The sequence below is a fragment of the Pelophylax lessonae genome (genome assembly GCF_965119305.1).
Source record: "Pelophylax lessonae genome assembly, chromosome: 8".
Lineage (NCBI taxonomy): Eukaryota > Metazoa > Chordata > Amphibia > Anura > Ranidae > Pelophylax > Pelophylax lessonae.
The window spans coordinates 236,229,033-236,247,114 of record NC_138775.1 but is presented as its reverse complement, the minus strand read 5'-3'; the positions used below and the strand labels follow the sequence as shown (position 1 = coordinate 236,247,114).

The window sequence follows — 18,082 nt, the reverse complement described above, 5'->3', positions numbered from 1 at the left end:
ATGACTTCACTATGTCTCCAAGAGTCAAAACTACTCTCTTCTCTACAGCAGATTACTTTGGTTTGTTTAGGAGATCCATGCATTTTCACATTAGCAGCTCTCTTGGTTTTCAGAGACTTAAAACAACATCTCAGCTCAAGTCAGCCATGCCAGTAGAGACCATATGGGCGGTATCTGTGCTGAGGCTGGAGGTGTTTCTTTTTTTTTGTTTTAATGGTAAATTAAAGTGTTGTTTTTATATATCGTTTTCTTGTTCTTTCCAGAAACATATTAAGGGTAAACTTCTGGATTCCATGGTGGAGGAGATCAAAGAGCAGTTTGGGCAGGTAAGAGGGGTCCATGGCTGGGCTGTACTTCACAAGGTGTGCTCAGAGAAACATTATGCTTTTCTGTTATAGGAGAGTCCCAAGCTACTCATGTGATGGCAATTACTCCGCATATTGCAAATATATTAGGAAAAAAGTTACATAGGAGTGTACCTTGCTCTTCTAAGTCTCTATAATGAAACATTCATTAAAATAGATACTAAGGAATTAAAGCGGACATTCCAATGATCTCTGGGGATAAGCTTCTACTTAAACATCTTTTCATGGCAAGGAAAGATTTCTTTAGGGCTGGTGATTTAGGGTGTACACTGGCTAAATACAGCGTTTCTCTGCCATGGGTATTAACAGGTGTTTGCTATTAGCCAGAACAAGTCACCTGACACCTGTACAAATCAATGACTGGTGCCACGGATGTTTGCAGGTGACCATATGTCAAAGTGATTACATGTGGTTGAGGCTGGCCATACATTTATACCATTTTCTTGTACAATTTTCCTTTAGATTTACCAAAACCATATAATATGAAGCGACACCTAAACACTTTCAATTTATATGCAATCAGGCAGACCCTTGCACTACTTAGTTGAAGGTAAATCTAAAGGAAATTGAAAAAGAAAATAGTATAATGTATGGCCAGCTTAACCACTTTACCACTAGAGCATTTTGCTGTCTTAGGTCTGGGCCACTTTTTGCGATTCGGCGCTGTGCGACTTTAACTGACAATTGCGCGGTCGTGCGACGCCGTACCCAAACGAAATTGACGTCCTTTTTTTCCCACAAATAGAGCTTTCTTTTGGTGGTATTTGATCACCTGTGCGATTTTTACTTTTTGCGCTATAAACAAAAAAAGAGCGTTTATTTTGAGAAAATAACAATATTTTTCACATTTTTTTATATGAAATTCCCCCCAAAAAAAATGTAAAAACCAATTTTCTTTTAAATTTTTGGCCAATTTGTTTTCTGCTACCCATGTTTGGTAAAAAAAATCGCAATAAGCGTATTTTGATTGGTTTGCGCAAAAGTTATTGCGTTTACTAACAAAGGGAAAGATTTATGTAATTTTTTGTGTTTTTTTTTTTAACGAGTAATGGCGGCGATCTGCGATTTTTTTTTTTTTTTTTTTTTTTTTTTGCGGGACTGCGACATTGCGGCGGACAGATCGGACCCTTGACTGACATTTTTGACACTTTTGGGGGTACCAGTGACATTACTGCAGTAATCAGTGCTATAAATATGCACTGTTACTGTAAAAATGACACTGGCAGGGAAGGGGTTAACTTTATTGGAGAGGGAGGGGTTAATGTATGCCTGGTGCTTACTGACGTGTGGGGGGGGAGGTGACTTTGTGAGACAGGGACAGATCGGATGTCCAGCTATGCTGAACACTCCGATCTGTCACTCCCTGTCACTGAGGAGATCCGCCCGCTTGTGTTTACACAGGTGGGCGGATCTCCACACTAGATCCCCGACGATCGGGGCAGAGCAGCGGCGATCGCCGCTGCTCCTCCCCTGACCCGACTCCCGCTGTGAATGAAAACAGCGGGAGCGCGCCTGCGGCGGCGCGCGAGCGCCGCCTACAGGGGAGGAGTCTGGCGACGTAGGTCTACGTCGTCAGACCTACAAGAGCAACTTTGCCGCAGTACTATTACAGTACTTAGTGGTAAAGTGGTTAAGGAGAGATGAGCATCCCTGGATGCATTCTGTGTCTCTGAATACTGACTAAAAGGCCTTTGGAATAAGCAGGCGCTGAGCGGTTAAAGTATAACTGAAGGCAAAACTTTTTTTTTAGTTTTGGAGTTTTGGACAGTGGAGAGAGATTGGACCACGTGTTGTTTTTTTTTTTTTTATTGCTCCTTATGTCCTTGTTAGGGAGATTCACCCTCTCTGTGTCCTGTCTACCATTATTGAAAATGAAAGTAAACGAAAATCCAAAATTTTGGGTGTCCCCAGAAAAGTAATAGTGGGGAAATCTTCCAATGGGGACACTAGTTCTAGTGACCTTGGGGTCCCCAAGGAATTCCCTTAACCCTTTAGAAGACCAGGCCTTTTCTGGAACTTTTTGTTTACACGTTTAAGATAGTATTTTTTGCTAGAAAATTGCTTAAAATATATATATAATATTAGCAGAGACCCTAGAGAATAAAATGGCAAACATTGCAGTTTTTTATGACACACGGCGGTCTTTCAAATGCAATTTTTTCAGAAAAAATACACTTAAATAATTTTAAAAAATAAACAAAACACAATAGTTACCCCAGTTTTTTTGTATAATGTGAAAGATTATGTAACCGCAAGTAAATAGATACCAGACATGTCATGCTTTAAAATTGGGCACACTCATGGAATGGTGACAAACTACAGTACTTTAAAATCTCCATTGGCGAGGTTTTAAAATTTTACAGGTTAACTGTTTAGAGTTACAGAGGAGGTCTTGCGCTAGATCTAATTCTAATGATCGCGGCGATACCTCACGTGTGGTTTGAACACTGTTTACATATGTGGGCGCAACTTACGTATGCGTTCTCTTCTGCGTGCACGGAGGAATAGGGCACATTACTTTTTTTTTTAATTATTTATTTTCCTTTTTAATTTGACACTGTCCCTTTATTTATTTATTTTTTGATCACTCTCATTCCTATTACAAGGAATGTATCAATTGTTTTGACCCGAGAACCGGAAGTGACGTCAGACGTCGCTCTGGTCCTCCAAGGGCATAGAGACGAGTGGGGGCCATCTTGCCCTCACTCGACTTTCTGCTCAGCAAACTGCCCCATCAGATCACTCCTGGGCTTTATGGATGGGTCAGGTAGGCCCAGGAATGACCGGGAAGCAGCGCTGGGACACTTTTATGTGACGCAGAACCGGCCATAGTGAAAAATAATACCGGGGTTTATGGCAGCTAGCTATTAAATGCAAAGTAATTATGTATTTTTACTATGGCCCGGTTGGCAAGTGGTTATTTTGCTGGGATTTCCTCTTACTTCCTGTTTGACTCTGGGACAGAAAGTGAAGGGAAATTTCTGCAATGGAACACAGATGATAAAAAAAAAATCTGACTGGGGTTTTGTACCCTCCCTTTAACTTTATCCAAACATAAAAAAAGAAGTTTTGCCTATAGTTCTGCTTTAAGCTACTAAATGATCTGTCTGTTTATCTCAATTACCTGGAAGTCCATTTTCGTATAACATTTCACACAAGGGTTGTACAGTTTATTTCTTATTTTTAGTTATTTTTATCAGCTGACAGTGGGAGTCCTCCATGCATGAAACGTAATTAGCTAAAGCCAGCTTGTAATGGTATCTATAACTGTTGAAACGCAGGAAGTGATGGCAATTGCTGTGCGATCAGATGGCTCCTGGAAGACTGTTCTTGTCAAATACCTGGGTGAGGAGCAGAGGCAGGATCTTGCTCGTGTCACTGGGGCAGTAGCTGAAGATCTCCTCCTAGTGGCTGCAGGGCAGCATGACACAGTGGTGAGTATCTACCCTTTCATCTGTTTTGATTTTTCTTTAAAAGGCTAAGGCTGGTTTCACACTGCTGCGTTGCAGTTTGGCAATATCGCAGGTGTGCCCATGGTTTTTGTGCGGTTAACATGCGGTTTACCATAGACTTTCCATTAGGTGGTGTTTTTGGCATCTTTCTGAAGGCCCACCAAAGATGCAGCATGCAGGACTTTTGGTGCGCTTTCAGAAAACTTGCCAAAAACACAACCTAACAGTCTATAAGAGAAACCGTAAGTTTAGCACACAAAAAATAATTGGGTACACCTGTGCGGCAGCCAAACCGGCCAAAGTCTACCTTTAAATAAATGCACATATTTTTGTAGGAAAAAATTGTGCACTTTTTTTTTTCACCGGAAAATGCAAAGCATTGCACCTGCAATAAGGCTGTGGTGGGTCCCAGACCAGGCTATATCACTTATCTGCAGAGTATTCCCCTGAAGTCCAGGACCCTGGATCTTGTTTTGCAGGGGTATCTTTTTAAGACTGATTAAAGTGCATTTCAAATTCTGTCAAATACAGCTGATTTGTATGTATTTCAACTGTATTTGTATGCAACTTGTGTGACGGATGCCGGTACTCAGACTGAGTAGATCTGCCCGTACTGCTGCCTTGCTTCAGAGACCCTGTACCCAGTTTTATGCTCCCAGCCCACCCAGTCACTAGCCGTAACTCAGTGTAGGGTGGTAACAATCCTAAGACTTTTGCTGAAGAACACACACAAGTATATATCTCTGGGGACAATCCCCCCTCCTTGTTGGCATAGAGACACAGGGCAGGGTAAACTGTACATCCATTACCATGAGGTACAGGTACATTCAAACATTTCAACAAAGCTTTTAAACAAAAACTTGGCACAGCCAACTTTGTCAGTGGGAAGGTCACTTGTGGAAACTTTCCCCTTTCTTTTTTCAAATATTATTTTATTGCAAAAGTTGAACCATAAGTCAGTACAGTACAGTGTAACCAAAATATGCATATCACGAAGGCAAGCAACAAATGAGTGGACAATAAGCACACGCAAGAGTACTGCTGATACAGAGGCCATAACAGGAACTGAAACATCAACAAAGAAAAAATAAGCACTTCATGCAAGCATCGGCAAGTACAATACAATTGTCTGGGGCACTAGGCCGCCGCTGAGGCACTTGATGGTGTTAACGTTAACACTAGACCAGTGGCAATGTCTAGCACAGACTCAGTGTCTGCGCAGCATATTCTTAGCGTAAGGCTCAGATAGCAAAACTGAGGTAGAGAAGAAGAAGAGCAAGAATAACAGAAAAAAGGGTGGACAGACAGGAGGGAACAAACAGACGACCATGGGGGGCGAAAAGAGGGGGGGGGGAGACCGCTCCGTACTAGGCTCCGCTCCCCTCCCGGACAGGCTCCCCGCCCGGGTTCAAGTGCACAACAGAGACTTCCCTTGATCGGAGAGGACGAAGACCTTCCAGTATCCCCAAACCTTCTCATATTTATCACGTCGGTGGAGCGCTGTGAGAGTCAGATCCTCCATTCTGTTTATCTCGACCAACCTCTGCATGCAGTCCTTGATGGTAGGTGATCGGGAAGTTTTCCAGTACAATGGGATGCAGGATTTTGCTGCACAAAGGACGTGGGGCACAATAGACTGTTTGTATTTCCTCAGTGGGATGCTGGTCAGTTGCAGGAGAAAGAACTCTGGCGAGTCAGGAATAGTGTGGTCGGTGAGGTCCCGTAACAAGGAGCCCACCGCTGTCCAATAGTCTCGTAACTTCAGGCAGGACCAAAATATGTGGAGTAAGGTACCCCTGTCTTAACTTTCCCCTTTCTTACTCTACCTCTGGTCTTCATGCTTGGAACCTGCATAATACAAACAGTAAAGAGGGTGGGGTAGCGTAAGTAACCGGCATTGACCCCATAGGCTTGGCTGCCCGGTACCTTAGGAACATGGTGCAGCGGTCACACTTTATATCTGAGCAACTAAATGCTGTACGGCCAGTGACAGCAATGTTATGTCTAATGTCTGCGTTCTAATCAGACAAGCTGGCTGGTCCAGGAGGCCGGTATCCAAGCGAAGAAAAGGACAGATGCCTAAATGGGACTGGTACTGTCACAATATTGTTGATAAATATTACTGTCCCAAGTGAAGGAGCCTCTCCAACTTTCAACACAAACCACACATATAAGACCCATTATAATGGGTGTAGAACCAAATGCTGAGTCCAGTGTGGTTGTACTGGGAGTCTGGTTAGGGCAGAGCAGACTGGGCTTCTCTGTCACGCTGTGCCCCTAATAGACCCGAGGGGACTTGCACATAAGTGAGCAGGGGAGCTGAAAAATTAGTTTCCAGACCTCTCTAAAGTAAGCTGGGTTTACCGTGCCCCCCGCCCAAAGTGACTCCCGTCACAACTTGTTTGCCTGAAGTTCTTGTTTAAATGACCCTGCTGGGGTTAGATAACATTTTTTAGTATTTGATTAGTATACTGCTAACCTTTCAAGGGTTATATTGTCTGTTTTCCTCCTCTAGTGCACCGCTTTAGGAAAGCTGCGTCTGGATGTAGCCTCTCGGCTAGAGGAATGTGGGGTGTTTCTCCGTGACCCCAACAGATTCAATTTCCTATGGGTTGTCGACTTTCCACTCTTTCTCCCCAAAGATGACAATGTAGAAGTGCTGGGGTCGGCTCATCATCCGTTTACAGCTCCTAATTCGGAGGACATGGACCTTCTGTACACAGAGCCAGCCAAGGTACAACTACCAGTCTGACATAGAGGTCTCACACTTACCACATTTAGACTTTTAGAGCCTCAGTCTACATTTGGGAATGAAGGATAATTCTCAATGTGGTGTGCACAGTGGGTCACTTTGTGGGTAGCTATATTTAAAAGAGGTCAGAGACAATGTGGGTCATTTTGAAGCCTATAGATATAACAGGGGAAGTTTGAGTCGAGGTGCCAAAGAAAGTTTTTAAACTTAGCATTGCTTCCTTAAAGCAATGGCACATGCTAGTAATACATGAAGTGCCAGTGCAATCAAAAAAATAAACGTCCATAGTAAGGTGCCAGTGCTAATAATGTCTTCTCATATAGGATTTAGGTGACACTTTGTGCTCTCTTCCTGAGTACCAACTCACCAGCAATATCATTAAAAACCGCATGGTATATGGATGGATGGATCTAGTTCCTTTCTTCTCTGGCAGTAAACAAAGCTCTCAGCATAATGATGGTATATGTTCCAATGAGAAGAGAGATATTCATAGCATAATACTGATCGCTTTATTTAAAGATAAAAGCATAAATGCACTTACAGCAGTAAAAAAAAGTTTGAGCATGTAAACCAAAGGATCGCCGCCACAGCACTCGTATCAGCTGTTGGTTTGATGTTTTTATCTCTTTCCCCGCTTGACGCGTTTCGCCCCTCCCACTGAAAGTCGTCAGAAGCTGGGGGCGCTTGTGACTGGCTCTAAACCCCTCATACTACACCCAATACCTCCCACTTCTCCCTGTTACTTCCTATTTACAAGGTTCTACATCACTTCCTGCTGGCGGTCGGAAGTGGCGCATTCGCCATATTGGTACACCCTATTGTGTAAATACTATGTCCTCCATATGTTTATCCCCTTATAACAATTTCCAAATAATGTACTAACATTAAATCATTAGGCGGTGGCTATACATAAAGTTTAATCAGTTACAATGTGGTCCAACGCGAATATAATCAGATTATAGACCAATGAATTAACCCCTCAAATGGGTTATCTTTATATATAATGATTCTACCTATTCTTGTCTATATGGACAGCGTAACCCATGCTCGTACATTCACAACATTATATGGAAAAACAAATGTATATACATTAAACAAATTACTACAGAAAAATATACAATATAAAATATATATAAAAATATGCATAAAAAATATAACATTTATTTTTAAAATACTGTAATTTGAAAAAAAAAAAAAATGTTTTAACCACTTGCCGACCGCCGCCTGACTATATACGGCGGCGGTCAGCCCCTCCCAGGCAAAGTGACGTACCGGTACGTCACTAGCCTGGGAGCGAATAGGGGGCGAGCGCGCGCCGCCGGAGGCGCGCTCCCACCCCCGCTCGTACCAGAGGAAGCCCGCGCGTGTGACCGGCGGACCCGATGTCCGCCGGTCACTCGCGATCGTCGGGCAGAGAGGGAGAAAGGCAGGCGGCTAGTGTAAACAAAGCCGCCTGTCATTCTCCCCTGTGTAAAACAGATCACTCGGTCCTGCTATGTAGAACTGTTGATCTGTGCTATTACACCACTAGCCACATCCAATGACAGTTAGAAGCACGCCCCTAGGGAAACACTTAACCCCTCCCTCTTCAATAAAGTTAACCCCTTCCCTCCCAGTGTCATTTTTACAGTAACAGTGCATATGTATAGCACTGATTACTGTAGTAATGTCACTGGTACCCCCAAAAGTGTCACAAATGTAAGTCAAGGGTCCGATCTGTCCGCCGCAATGTCGCAGTACCGCAAAAAATTGTCGCTTTTTTTGTTTATAGCGCATGATCAAAAAATCGCATAAGTGATCAAATACCACCAAAAGAAAGCTCTGTTTGTGGGAAAAAAAGGACGTCAAATTTGTTTGGGTACAGCGTTGCACGACCGCGGAATTGTCCGTTAAAGTCACGCAGTGCCGAATCGCAAAATACCCCCTGGTCAGGAAGGGGGTAAAATCTTCCGGGGCTTAAGTGGTTAAATTAGTGATGAAGCAGTTTATACCTCGATCCACGTTTAACCCTGAAGGTGCCATCGTATGTAACTGGTATATCCATTTTGTTTCGTTTTGTGAAATGGCCCATTTCATATTTGCTCCCCTCCTGTGTTTTTCCATTCTATCTATTGCACAAAGACAGTTTTTGGTTGGTCCCTATTATGGTATCTTCTAAACTGGTTCCAGAAGCTATGGTGATGGAAACCGTTTTTAATGTCGTTTACGTTACATGATTGCACTGGCACTTTGTGTATTACTAGTACGTGTCATTGATTTAGGGAAGCAGCGCTAAATTTAATAACTTTATATGTCATCGTTTGAGGTTTTTAACCTTTCACATTAGCAGCAGCTTTAATTTCAATTTTTATTTGACCTTTCATGCACTTTCACATTTGATTCTGTTATGTGTTAATTATTTACACATGGTTGTGAATACACCATAATGTCATGGTCTTACCTTCTTGCTGCTCTCCTTCGTTTGACATGTGCTGGCGGCCATCTTGGTTTCTGGGTTTCTTGTAGCCTCCCACTCTGCGGCTCCTCCTTCCCACTGGGAGGAGCTGGATGCCTAGCTCATATATATAGGAGGTCTGTGGCTTCAGTTCCTTGCTTGGTCCTCCTGTGTTCACATGCTTCTAAGACTGCTGCTGCTTCTGGTTCCTGATCCTGGCTTCATCTGATTACCCTGCTGGTTCCTGATCCTGGCTTCGTCTGACTACCCTGCTGGTTCCTCATCCCGGCTTCGTCTGACTACCCTCCTGGCTCCTGACCTCTGGCTTCGCAAAGACTCTGCTTCGGTTTTGCCATCCGTTTGGACTTTTGCTTTACAGCTTGATTTTCAATAAAGCTTCTTATTTTCACTTCTGTTGTTGTACGTCTGGTTCATGGTTCCCTGACATTAGGACCAAGCCATGAATTTTGACGGTACAGGGCCATCCTCGCTACCCACGCTGGTTGCCAGACTTGATCAGCAGGATCACCTGTTGGGTCAGTTCGCCGTGGCGTTGCAAATCCTGCTTGAACGCACGGCTCATTTCGCTCCCGTTGCCGATGGGTCGGTTGTCGCTCCTGGGTCCGCTCCTACTGCCGCTCCGGTTGTTGCGCCAGAGTCTACCCCGACACCTGTTGTTGCGCCTGCGGTGTTTCGGGGTATGACCGGTTCTGCCCCCCTTCCACAGCGCTTTGGGGGAGAGCCAACTCAGTGCCGAGGTTTCCTTAACCAGGTGGGCATTTATTTCGAGTTGCTGCCACATGCCTTTCCTACTGAGAGATCAAAGGTGGGCTTCTTAATTTCGCTGCTCTCGGACAAGGCCTTGGCCTGGGCCAGCCCTTTATGGGAGAACAACAATCCGGTGGTTGCCGAGTTTTCCGGTTTTGTTGCTTCTCTTCGGAGGGTATTCGATGTGCCGGCTCGTGCTGCCTCTGCTGCGAAGCTCCTTATGTCCATCAGACAGGGTTCATGATCTGTAGCTGAATACGCCATTGAGTTTCGTACCCTGGCAGCAGAGGTGGGCTGGAATAATGAGGCTCTGGTCGCTGCTTTCTCTCATGGTCTCTCGGATGCCTTGAAGGATGAGGTTGCAGCTAAGGACCTACCAGTGGAGCTCGAGTCTCTTATTTCTTTCCTGATTTTGATTGACACCAGACTCAGGGAGAGACCTTCCTTTAAGGAGAGTCTGCGGAGGCCTCCTAACAGATTGGCTCATACCTTTGCTGTCCCACCCGTGCCTCCCTCTCCTCCCACGCCTCCTGGGGATGACTTGGCTGGGGATGAACCCATGCAGCTGGGCTTTGCTCGCCTGTCCGAGGGGGAGAGGGTACTCCGGAGACGCGAGGGCCGATGCATGTACTGTGGTCTCGGTGGGCATTTTCGGTTGGCATGTCCGAACCGTCCGGGAAACGCTCGCACCTGAGATCCTGTCGGGGGCAGATCTTGGGTGGAGTCTCCTCGTCCCCGGTTTCCCGTGTTGACAAACCACTGATCACTGTTGTCCTCTCCTGGGTCGGGGGCTCAGTGACGACCCAGGCGTTGGTGGACTCAGGCGTTGGTGCTGGTGGTTTGTTCATTGATAGTGTGTTCGCTGCCGCCAATTCCATTCCTCTGCAGGCCCGAGGTTCTCCACTGGCTCTTGAGGCGATAGACGGCAGACCCCTTCTGCCGCCACACGTGACTCATGAGACCCTTCCAGTGGGGATAGCCATTGGTGCCGTTCACAGAGAGTCGGTCTGCTTCCAGGTTATTTCGTCTCCACACTACTCGGTGGTCTTGGGGTACCCCTGGCTCCAGAAGCATAATCCGACTTTCGATTGGAGATCGGCCGAGATCCTCTCGTGGTCACCACAGTGTGGGGCTAGTTGCATCCATGGGCCTGTCAAGTTGCTGTGTACTTCCTCGGACTCTCTGTTGCCTCCTGAATACGAGGAGTACCGGGATGTATTCGATAAGGTGCGCGCGGTTGCCCTACCTCCGCACCGCCCATACGATTGTGCCATCGAGTTACAACCTGGTGCCGTTCCTCCTCGTGGCAAGGTCTATCCACTGTCGGTAGCGGAGAATGAGGCCATGGAGGAGTACGTGAAGGAGGCGCTTTCACACGGACACATTCGCAAATCCTCGTCCCCGGCAGGGGCTGGATTTTTCTTTGTGAAAAAGAGGGGCGGTGAGTTGAGGCCTTGCATCGATTACAGGGGTCTCAATCGCATTACGATCAAGAACGCTTACCCGATACCCTTGATTTCCGAGCTGTTCGATCGCCTTAAAGGGGCCACGGTCTTTACCAAACTCGACCTGAGGGCGGCATATAACCTCGTAAGGATCAAGGCGGGCGATGAGTGGAAGACCGCGTTTAACACCAGGACCGGTCATTATGAATCCTTGGTTATGCCCTTTGGGTTGTGCAATGCGCCCGCAGTCTTTCAGGAATTCATCAACGATGTTTTCCGTGACCTGTTGCAGCAGTGTGTGGTGGTCTATTTGGATGTCATCTTGGTATATTCTGAATCCATGGAGACCCACATTCTGGATGTCAGACGAGTGTTGCAACGGTTACGAGAGAACAAGCTGTTCGGTAAGCTTGAGAAATGCGAATTTCACCGATCCCAGGTAACCTTCTTAGGTTACATCATTTCCGCTGAGGGGTTCTCCATGGATCCTGAGAAGGTTTCGGCTGTCTTACAGTGGCCCCAGCCCAGTGGCCTTCGCTCCCTGCAGCGCTTTTTGGGCTTCGCCAATTATTATCGGAAGTTCATCAGGGACTTTTCCATGCTAGCCAAGCCCCTCACAGATCTGACCAGGAAGGGCAGTAATTCCCAGGTCTGGCCGCTCGAGGCCATCCGAGCTTTTGAGGCTCTAAAGTCCGCCTTTGTGTCGGCTCCGATTCTGTCGCATCCCAACCCTGGGTTGCCCTTTGTCCTCGAGGTGGACGCGTCTGAGACGGGAGTAGGCGCCCTTCTGTCTCAGCGTAGAACACCAGAGGGTCCTCTGCTTCCTTGTGGGTTTTACTCCCGGAAACTGTCTTCCGCGGAGTGCAACTATCAGATTGGTGACAGGGAGTTATTGGCCATCGTGCAGGCCCTTAAAGAATGGAGGCACTTGCTCGAGGGTTCGGTGGTTCCGGTCCTCATCCTGACGGACCACAAGAATCTGACCTACCTTTCTGAGGCCAAGAGATTGACACCACGTCAGGCCAGATGGGCTCTGTTCTTGTCACGTTTTAATTACGTGGTCTCCTACCTACCCGGTTCCAAGAACATCAGGGCGGATGCCTTATCACGGCAGTACTCCGACCTGTCCAGGGAGGAGTCGATTCCGACTTCGGTCATACCTCCGAATCAGATCCTGGCCGCCATTCGCACCAGCCTGACCTCTCCCCTGGGTGAGCAGATTTTGGCGGCTCAATCTGGTGCTCCCTCTGGGAGACCCAACGGCAGATGTTTTGTGCCTGAGGAGTTGCGCACTCGGTTGTTGCGAACCTACCATAACTCCAAGACCGCGGGGCATCCTGGAAAGAATCAGCTGTCCTGGGCTGTTTCACGTCTGTTCTGGTGGCCTTCCCTACGTTCCGACATCGCCGCATATGTAGCGGCATGCTCCGTTTGTGCCCAGAGTAAGTCCCCTCGGCACCTTCCGTTGGGCCTTCTGCAACCCATAGCCACCGGGGAGCGCCCATGGTCACACCTGGGGATGGATTTCATTGTGGACCTCCCTGCATCCCGAGGCCATACGGTCATTCTCATGATTGTGGATCGGTTTTCCAAAATGTGCCACTGTGTTCCTCTCAAGAAGTTACCCTCTGCACAGGAGTTGGCCACGATTTTTGCCAGGGAGGTTTTCCGGTTGCACGGTTTGCCCAAGGAGATTGTGTCGGATCGGGGGAGTCAGTTTGTGTCCAGGTTCTGGCGCGCCTTTTGCTCCCAGTTGGGGATTCATCTCTCCTTCTCCTCGGCCTACCACCTTCAGTCCAATGGGGCCGCAGAACGATCCAATCAGGCCTTGGAGCAATTCCTTCGTTGCTATGTCTCCGATCACCAAGACAATTGGGTTGACCTCCTGCCTTGGGCTGAGTTTGCCAGGAACACGGCGGTGAACTCTTCCTGTGGGACGTCTCCCTTCATGGCCAATTATGGGTTCCAACCTGCCGTGTTACCGGAGGTATTCTCTCCCCAGGATATTCCGGCTGTGGAGGATCACCTTTCCGTCCTACGTGCTTCTTGGGTACAGATCCAGAAGTCCCTTGAGGCCTCTGCGCAGCGCCAGAGACTCCAGGCTGATCGCAGACGAGCGCCTGCTCCTTCCTACCAGGCCGGAGACCGTGTATGGTTGTCCACCCGCAACCTCAACCTTCGAGTGCCCACTCCCAAGCTGGCGCCTCGCTTTGTTGGTCCCTTCCGAGTGCTTCGCAGGGTAAACCCGGTAGCCTATGCCCTTGCGCTTCCTCCTGGCATGCGGATCTCCAACGTGTTTCATGTCTCCCTGTTGAAGCCACTGGTGTGTAATCGTTTCACTTCCTCGGTTCCTCTGCCTCGTCCGGTCCAAGTGGGCAATCGTGAGGAGTATGAGGTGAGCAATATCCTGGACTCACGCCTGGTCTGCGGTCGGGTGCAGTTTTTGGTTCATTGGCGTGGTTATGGTCCAGAGGAGCGTTCCTGGGTTCCCTCCGCAGATGTCCATGCTCCTGCCTTGCTCCGTGCCTTCCACGCACGCTTCCCTCAGAAACCGTTCTTTACTCCGCGGAGGAGGGGCCCTTGAGGGGGAGGTACTGTCATGGTCTTACCTTCTTGCTGCTCTCCTTCGTTTGACATGTGCTGGCGGCCATCTTGGTTTCTGGGTTTCTTGTAGCCTCCCACTCTGCGGCTCCTCCTTCCCACTGGGAGGAGCTGGATGCCTAGCTCATATATATATATAGGAGGTCTGTGGCTTCAGTTCCTTGCTTGGTCCTCCTGTGTTCACATGCTTCTAAGACTGCTGCTGCTTCTGGTTCCTGATCCTGGCTTCGTCTGATTACCCTGCTGGTTCCTGATCCTGGCTTTGTCTGACTACCCTGCTGGTTCCTGATCCCGGCTTCGTCTGACTACCCTCCTGGCTCCTGACCTCTGGCTTCGCAAAGACTCTGCTTCGGTTTTGCCATCCGTTTGGACTTTTGCTTTACAGCTTGATTTTCAATAAAGCTTCTTATTTTCACTTCTGTTGTTGTACGTCTGGTTCATGGTTCCCTGACACACAATTAACAGGACGCTGCTCAAAAAACCCATAACGTGGGTATAATCTTTTATATTTGGAGTCACGATGTGGTTGCACTCAAGTCAAACAAATCTCAGGTAATGCAGAGTTGGCACCAAACAAGGACGGTGGAGGGGAGGAAGAGGTAGAGTAGGAGCTGATGTCAACTTTTCAGCAAAGGGAAAATATTAATACGTTTTCTTACCTGCCCAATCAACTGTTCCTGACGGGCCAACTGGCTCTTAGGATGTTACCCGATCCCTCCTTTTTCACATTAATTTCTTACCTATGGTTATCCAGAGACTCTAAAGCTGGTCACATACAGTACATTCTTAGATTTACCAGCAGTTCTAATGCCAGGGCTTACCTAACTTGGATGTAAATTGAAAGGGTGGTATAAAAAAGGCCTTACGCCACATAGTCATTGGTTCTGCATAATCATTCTAAAATGAAGATTTAATTGAATCAAAAACATGACCTAGAAGATCAGTTTTCAAAAACTTTTACATTTTTTCCCAGTTAGTGCCATCTGTACTTGTTTATTCTTAGTGTCTGAGGTGTGTGTTGGCACCATAATTTTATTAGCAAAACGATAAATACTTTACAACTACTTATGTGTAAATAACTCCTCTAGGTACGAGGGCAGCACTATGACCTAGTCTTAAATGGTATTGAAATAGGAGGTGGCTCGATCCGTATTCACAGTGCAGAACTTCAGCGCTGGGTGCTCCAGGATGTTTTAAAGGTAAGCAGCCATGATTTGCCCATTCTGAGACTGAAGCTTATTTTTCTTTGTACTACATCAATAACATAGTATTTGTAAAGATGTGTAATCCAGTTTTTAATGGTTATTGATCGGTTCATTTGGCTTGCTTCAAGCTTCTTTTGTTGCAAATTCTGAAAGCAAACAAAAGCTTGTAGATGCAGGTCCTTACAGTGCCCAAACACACTCCATTCTTCTAGCCTCCCGGGGCCTGTTAGGGCTTTTACATCGTCTGAGCAGGGCCGCTGTTAGAGATCCCTCAATCCCACCCCTACATGGAGCTTTCTTTCAGGTCCACATGAAAAACTAACAGCCCTAATTGGAAAGCTTGGGTAAAAGGTTCTTAAAGGGGAGTGGTTGGGGGGCCCTAAAAATGCCCCTGCACATTTTACTGCAACCCCCCCCCCCATCATTCTGATGATCAGAACACAGCAGCAAGTGCTCTATGGCTCCGTTTCAGTGTCACGTGGCTGTTGGTCACTGACTTTGTTATGGCTGTACTGTGCTTCCATTACAGCCATATGTTAAAGTCCGCACCCAGTACGAAAATGAAAAAATAGGCAGGAGTAAAAAGAAAAAGGCGGAAAAAAACAATTTATAAAATCAGAGATAGATAAGAGACCGGGAGATAAAGCTGTTGTATCCATACTCATGGTTCCTCCATGTCTCACACCCAGGAAGGCAAATCACCATGAGTAGGTCTCCATGTAGTGAACGGTGGTAAGCAAAAACATAAAGACCAAAGGAAAAAATATTCATCTGTCCAGTCGTTCCAGCCATGTGACTGCTGTTCCGGGCTCCTCAAAAAAATGAACATGGTCTTCACCCACTACACGCAGGCGGGCAGGAAATAGCATAGAATATTTCAGATTGTGGATCTGCAGGTGCTTTTTAACGTCTGTAAATCTGCTACGCTGTCGCTGGGTTTCCGCCGAAAAGTCGGGGAACACCAGGATATGGCGGTTGTGTAGGGGAATATTGCCCTTTTCCCTTGTCAGGTGGAGAATGGCATCACGATCCTTAAAATTTAGGAATTTAGCTATGAAGACTCATGAGGGAGCTCCTGGCGGTGGTTTCTTAGTTGGCATGCGGTGTGCGCGTTCCACCACAAAGGCCTGTGAAAAGGCTGTTCGCCCATAGGTGGAAATGAGCAGTTTTTCCAGAAAGGTTGCAGGACAGTTACCCTCAGAGTCCTCTGGCAGACCAATAAAGCGCAAGTTATTGCGCCGCATACGATTTTCAAGGTCATCTTGCTTCTGTTGTAATTGTGCTATATGACGACTTGCCCGGTCAGCCGAGTCCTAGAGAGTAGGGACGACATCTTCCACATGGCCTATTCGCTGCTCAGATTCCTCCACACGGTCCTACAGCTTCTGGAAATCCTGGCGTATCAGTGAGATGTCAACTTTCACCTCTTCCAGCTTAGTGGTGAGTGTAGTTTGACAGGCAGAGATCGCTTCCAGAATCTGTCTGTTACCCGCAGCTGGCAGGCACAATGTGCTTGGGAGGGAGCCGCCATCTTTGGTCAGCTCATCCCCGTCCTGCCAATGGAATTTGTCAAGTTTTGCGGCCGACTCTGAAGCTTTGCGAGGGGGAGACATGTCTCAAGGAAGTGTCGGGTCTCGGGTGTCAGTATATCAGGTATAATATCTCGGCTTAGAGGTAGCAGGATAGTTGAAAGGATGAGATCGCCTGGAGAGCTCAGCTCAGACACGTCCTATCTCATGCAGCTTCAGGCCACGCCCCCCAAGCACCCAGTACAGCCATGTCACAATATGACAGAGCCATAGAGCACCTGTTGTGCTCTGATTATCATAAAGATGATGATCTAAGCACACAGCGGGGAGTCTGGCTCTTCTATCCAGTTTAGTCTGTGTCGGTGTCACTGTGTGCAGTGAGCCACTTGCCTGTGCACTGCCATCCGCCGCCCGGATTTGTCCTGCTGCGCCCTCTTAATCTCTTCACATCATTCTCTCCAGCCATGGCACTTACTGAGGGAGCAGAGTGTATGTACTAAAGAATCAATCTGCCAGGGAAGGCATTGATAGAGGGTGGCCGGCCATCCAGAACTAGAATTTATGCATGTGCAGAACAACAGGAGGCGTGGGATTGTATGCATGCACCCCGAATATGGAGAAAAAGTCCCTCTGCTATCACCTTCTGGGTCTCTCTGTTGACCTGATAGGGCCCAGGAAAATGTAATTATACACCCTGGTAAGCAACTAGCAGTGGGGGTGTAGTTTATTAAAGGCCTATTTTTATTTAGGAAGAAATTAGCTTTAAAGCTGCCCCACCCCCTTGCTGAGCTGATGGGGCCTGGGCTCATTACAACAGGGCTGGTTGTACTGCCTTATCCTGCATCAGAGGTTTATCTTACCCCCTTCCCCATACACAACACACATCTCTCCTGCGCTCGAAGGTGGACCCCACAATGGTGTTACTCTCTAGGTCCTTGACCTGAAGTCCACCTTGCTGCCCTCTCAAGACTGGGGGTGTCTAGATGCACTGAAATTAAGAAATATACAGCAGGAGTACCGGCCTAGTGCAGTATCCTCAATAAATTACTTTATTAGGTAAAAGAATAATACTCACAAACTAGCACTTGAAAACAGCATGCAAAATAGGAAGCAGCTAGCCGGTGCGCCCTCTGTTTATTTCCTTATTTCAGTTTATCCTACCCACTCCTTAATTACTGGATATATGGATTGTGTCATCAGGGTTTTTTGAACAGGAACAGTTGCTTGGTGATGGCTTTTGCGTCCACCAATATGGCAGTTGCCTCGCAGCTCTGTGAGTTGGAAGAAAAGAGTGTAGGCAATAGAGCGTTTATTAAATGATTACTATCTGTGCTACATCACTTATGATTTTTTCACATTGCTTAAAGGTAGAGCTGCACGATTATTTGGTTAGAAAAATCGCGATCTCGATTCCCCTCCCTCTCTCGCGATCCTAAAATGGCATTTCCACGATCCATACAGAGCCATTCTCTGCTCACTCAGAGCTGTCAAAATTTTTTAAAAAAGAGCAAATGTTTTATCAACATTGCTA

The 18,082-nt window shown here is 46.9% G+C and overlaps 1 protein-coding gene across 1 annotated transcript in view; it reads left to right on the top strand.

The window, feature by feature from the left end:
* DARS2 (aspartyl-tRNA synthetase 2, mitochondrial) overlaps positions 1-18,082 on the top strand; it is an 85,048-nt gene that overhangs the window by 55,535 nt on the left and 11,431 nt on the right. The window contains exons 12-15 of the mRNA XM_082264858.1: positions 264-326; positions 3,647-3,799; positions 6,333-6,551; positions 14,906-15,016. Of these exons, the coding sequence (XP_082120984.1) occupies positions 264-326; positions 3,647-3,799; positions 6,333-6,551; positions 14,906-15,016 (546 nt within the window). The remainder of the gene's footprint in view (positions 1-263; positions 327-3,646; positions 3,800-6,332; positions 6,552-14,905; positions 15,017-18,082) is intronic.